Source organism: Pinus tabuliformis, chromosome 4_2, assembly GCF_031772625.1.
Source record: "Pinus tabuliformis cultivar Carrire ecotype Pingquan chromosome 4_2, CPIR1, whole genome shotgun sequence".
Taxonomy (NCBI): Eukaryota; Viridiplantae; Streptophyta; class Pinopsida; order Pinales; family Pinaceae; genus Pinus; species Pinus tabuliformis.
The window spans coordinates 911,868,430-911,872,590 of NC_142304.1; the positions used below are offsets into that span (position 1 = coordinate 911,868,430).

The 4,161-nt window shown below is 38.0% G+C and overlaps 1 protein-coding gene across 1 annotated transcript; it reads left to right on the forward strand.

The window, feature by feature from the left end:
• The first annotated feature begins 898 nt into the window (after positions 1-898).
• Positions 899-1,387, forward strand: LOC149172630 (protein STICHEL-like 1). The gene has a single exon (XM_089426406.1). It carries the CDS (start codon positions 899-901, stop codon positions 1,385-1,387), a length of 489 nt encoding a protein of 162 aa, XP_089282532.1.
• The last annotated feature ends 2,774 nt before the right edge of the window (positions 1,388-4,161 follow it).

A 4,161-nucleotide genomic window follows, 5' to 3' on the forward strand; every position in this document is an offset into this window, starting at 1 on the left:
GACATTGTTTCTGCAGCCTAGAATAGTTTTCCGCCACCTGAAATTGATGTGTTTGATGATATTGTGGAAGGTGGATTTCTAAACTCATATTTTCCCAAGTCTGGATGGAACGTGGCTTCTAACCTTGATTCAATTATTCATGCACTCAGAGTGTGCAAGCCTCCCTACTTTCCTTCACTAAACCAGGGTCCTGTTTCTTGTGGGGTCAAATTGCAAGAATACTCATCATTGAATTTACATCCTCAAATTAGCGCATTAGATGACGTCCAAGAACAGAAAACCTATCTTGAGAAATCCTTATGTCAATATTTGACTGAGATAAGCTTGGCAAGAAAAGGTGATTTGATGATGTTGATGGGGGCTGATTATTCCAAAACGGGTTCCTATATATTGAAAAATTTACAATTGGCGGTTAATGCTATTAGCTAGTGAACCTGCTCCTGTTGCATATGTTTCATGACCACGCACCATTGTTTCGGCAGGAAATGATGTAAAGAACCTTCTTTCATCTACTCGTCAAGTCTTTATATCCTCTGCAAGTGCTACCAAAGTGGAACCTTCATTAAATGAAACGTTTGAAGCAAGTTCCAGGGCTCTATCAAGGGGTTTAAGGTTGGCACCTAATGGACAGATTCTAAAAAATCAATTCTTGCAGCATGCAAGGGAAAGACAAGGCAAAATCATGATGGAAGACTCCACCGTGAGAGACTGCAAAGAAAATCATCTGAGCTTGAGCCAAAAGTACAGACCCAGATCCTTCAATGAACTTGTTGGACAAAACGTTGTGACAAAATCCTTGATGAATGCTATCCTGAAATAGAGAATTGCATCTATATATGTTTTCTATGGGCCCAGAGGGACAGGGAAAACCACTTCTGCGAGATTATTCGCTACGGCAATGAATTGTTCATCTCGCAACAGGAAATCAGGACCATGTTGGGAATGCAGAGAATGCTCACTTTTTCAGTCGGGTGAAAACCCTCATGTCACAGAGCTATATGCAGCAAGCAATAATGATATTGAAAAACTGAAGTTCTGCCTTCAGAATATTGAATTCTCTCAATCAGCTTCTGAGTACAAGGTTTTCATTATAGAGGATTGTCATGATCTGAGTCACGAAGTATTTAGTACTATGTTGAAATTTGTGGAAAATCCTAATAGTTACATGGTATTTATTCTGATTACAATAGATTCAGAATTACTTCCTAAGCCTTTCCTGTCTGGATGTCAACAATTCCGATTTCAGAAGCTAAAAGATGTGGATATGTCCAGTAGACTTCATAAACTAGCAGTTTCAGAAAATATCGACATTGAGGAAGATGCGTTGCGTTTGATCACATTCAGGGCAGAGGGCTCGTTACGGGATGCTGAGAACACATTGGAGTAGTTCAGCCTTCTTCCTACAAAAGTCACTCTGACCATTGTTCTCCAAACGATTGGTTTGATACCGCACGAAAAACTGGTGGGACTACTTGACTTTGCTTTAGCCGCAGACACTGAAAATACTGTGAAAACCACACGAGAGATCATTGATTCTGGAATTGTAGATTCATCCGATACCACCTGTGGCCTTTAAAAAAATCTCAACCAGTCATTCTCATAATACAAGCATGACCAAACCTATTAATTTGCATGATACGAAAACCAATAGCATCCCAGCACCGTCAATGAATTGCTCAAGGGCTGCTGAAGTAGGGAAGATGGAGCTCAATCCCGTGAGTCCATGCAAAATGGAGGAGATATGGCAGAGTGTACTAAAAAGCAGTCAATCCACTACTCTGGAGGACTTGTTACAAGGCCAAGGAAAGTTGGTATCCCTTCTGGTATGCAAAGACAGCGCAATAGCTGAAGTGGAGCTTAGACCTGGACAACACAAAGTGCAGACTGAAAGGCTGAAGATAAACATTTCCAATGCATTGGAAGAGGCTCTTGGATGTCCTGTAGAGGTCAAGATGACATTATTGGCTTCCACGAGTTGTCAAAATGAGATTGCAGAGGACACAAATGTTTTGTGTTGCCAGCTACTGGCAATCTCTAAAACAGATAAATTATGTTGCTGCTGCCTATGCGCAACACAATGTATTTCACGAAAGCACAGGGGATGGAGGACAAGAACTGTGCAGTTTCTGTTCAAATGTATGGGTTGTGAAAATTCCAACTGTGCCTTCTTGCCGCCTGCCAGATGGTGCTTTTGCGCCAAATGTTGAGTTTTCTCTCCAAACACGTAGCATTTGTTCACGGGAGCAACGTTCATGGTGGTGAAATAAAAACTGAAAAACTTTCCAAGTTACCATTGCAAAAATAATGGCATGTTGATGCAAGAAATGAATGAGACAGAGGATAACGGTAGTGGAAGACTCGAGATAAATGAATGGCCCCAATGAAAAAAGTATGACAGAGTTACTTTTTGATCGCATATTATTTGATATACCTTGTAGTGGAAATGGAACCATTCGTAAGACACCTGATATCTGGAAAAAACAGAATGCGCTGGTAATCAAATAGTGGTGACACAAGTAAATATCTTCAAACTGAAAACACGTGTTGAGCTTGGTAAATTGCAGCTGGGATTGTTCAGGAGAAATCTTATTTAAAGACCAGTTTTATTAAATATTGGTTTCATTCAAATGGAACGCGAAGGTGAAAGGTCAAAGTCCAAAAGCCAGATTTAGAACAAATAATATCTACCCCAGTAGAGAAACAAGATTCGATTTCCTATTCTTCACTTCAATTATGATCTGCAGCTACAGTTGTCGCCTTTTTTATTGGCCATCAAAAAAGTTTCAAATGAAATAATGAAACGTTGTTCTGTCTATGGAACAAATGGACGGTTCATTTCATATCCTCAAGATTTTAGCTGTAACAGCTCCCCATTTGGATCGATTTGTTTTCTCATAGTCGAGCTTATTTGTGGCATAAAAAATCATTTGTAAAGGGTTCTGAGTTCTGGGAAACGGTGGAGGAATAACTCAACGTTTGGCTATACAGATTGACAGAGAAATAATTAAATGGTGCAGCTCTGATTTATAAGATTCTTGTGGTATGAGTTTTGGCAATGTGTTTTTCTCTCTGTTTCATATGTATCATGTGTTGTTTTGCAGTCCATTCATGATTGTTTTCAGCTGAATACTTTCAAGTGAGAAAGGTAGAATCCAGTCATCGCTCTGCCTTGAGGAAGTGTTCAGTGTTTATGTGTTTTCTTTTGCCTGGAAAGGATTCATACATTAATTCCCTTTTCAGCTTTCTTAAACAGTCTTTTCACCCAATTTAATTTCAATTTGATTGCTAAAAACTCATGCTTATCTCGCCTTATGAAATACCCTGTGCCTTTGGTTAAATCTTTGTTCATGCTATCCTCATCCCATACAGCCCAACAACCTAGTCCTTAAATCAAATATCCCTCATTCAAATTCATTTACTAGCCTAAAATCAGTTATCATTTAAGTCATCTTGGACTCTATTGATCATTTTATCGAGATAGACCCGGAGAGAGCCCTCTCTTGTCCTCGTAGGGCTAGCTATGAGGCTGAGCTTGGTTTGATGTTGCCTTGAACCTGCCTTCCTTTAGCCTGAGGTAGATTCGAGCGCTAACAGGTACAAATAATGGTGTTTTTCTTTGAAATTTGATGTGATGAACCTACAAAAAATGTTCACAAATAGATCCAAGAAAATCCTCCCTTTATATCTGCAAATATATTCAACAAAAACCCCACACAAATATATACAAGATCTATATTAGAAGGGTTAGAAAATTATTTACAAAATTAAATTACAAGACTAATCTAAATTGTATGAGGGCACCTCCACCCTTTGATTAACTAATTATATCTTAAATAACATATTATTCAATAGTAGCTCTTAAAATAATTTTTGAAAGAGATTTAAAAATAATTTTTTTTGGTCTAGAGAAAATGTTAAGAAAACTCCTTATTTCGAAAGATAATTCTTTAGATGATCCCACTATGGGTTCTTCAACTTCTATACCTTGAATAGTTGGTTAATTTAACCAAGACTGTCCTCAAGTATTCAATATATGATCAACATGATTAATTTCTACACACTTAAAAATGTTTTTTAGATCTAGAGATTTGGATGGTACATTGATAGAGAAGTCCAAGGATTTAAATGAAAACTAATAGATCTACTCTATCTAAGGTTTTT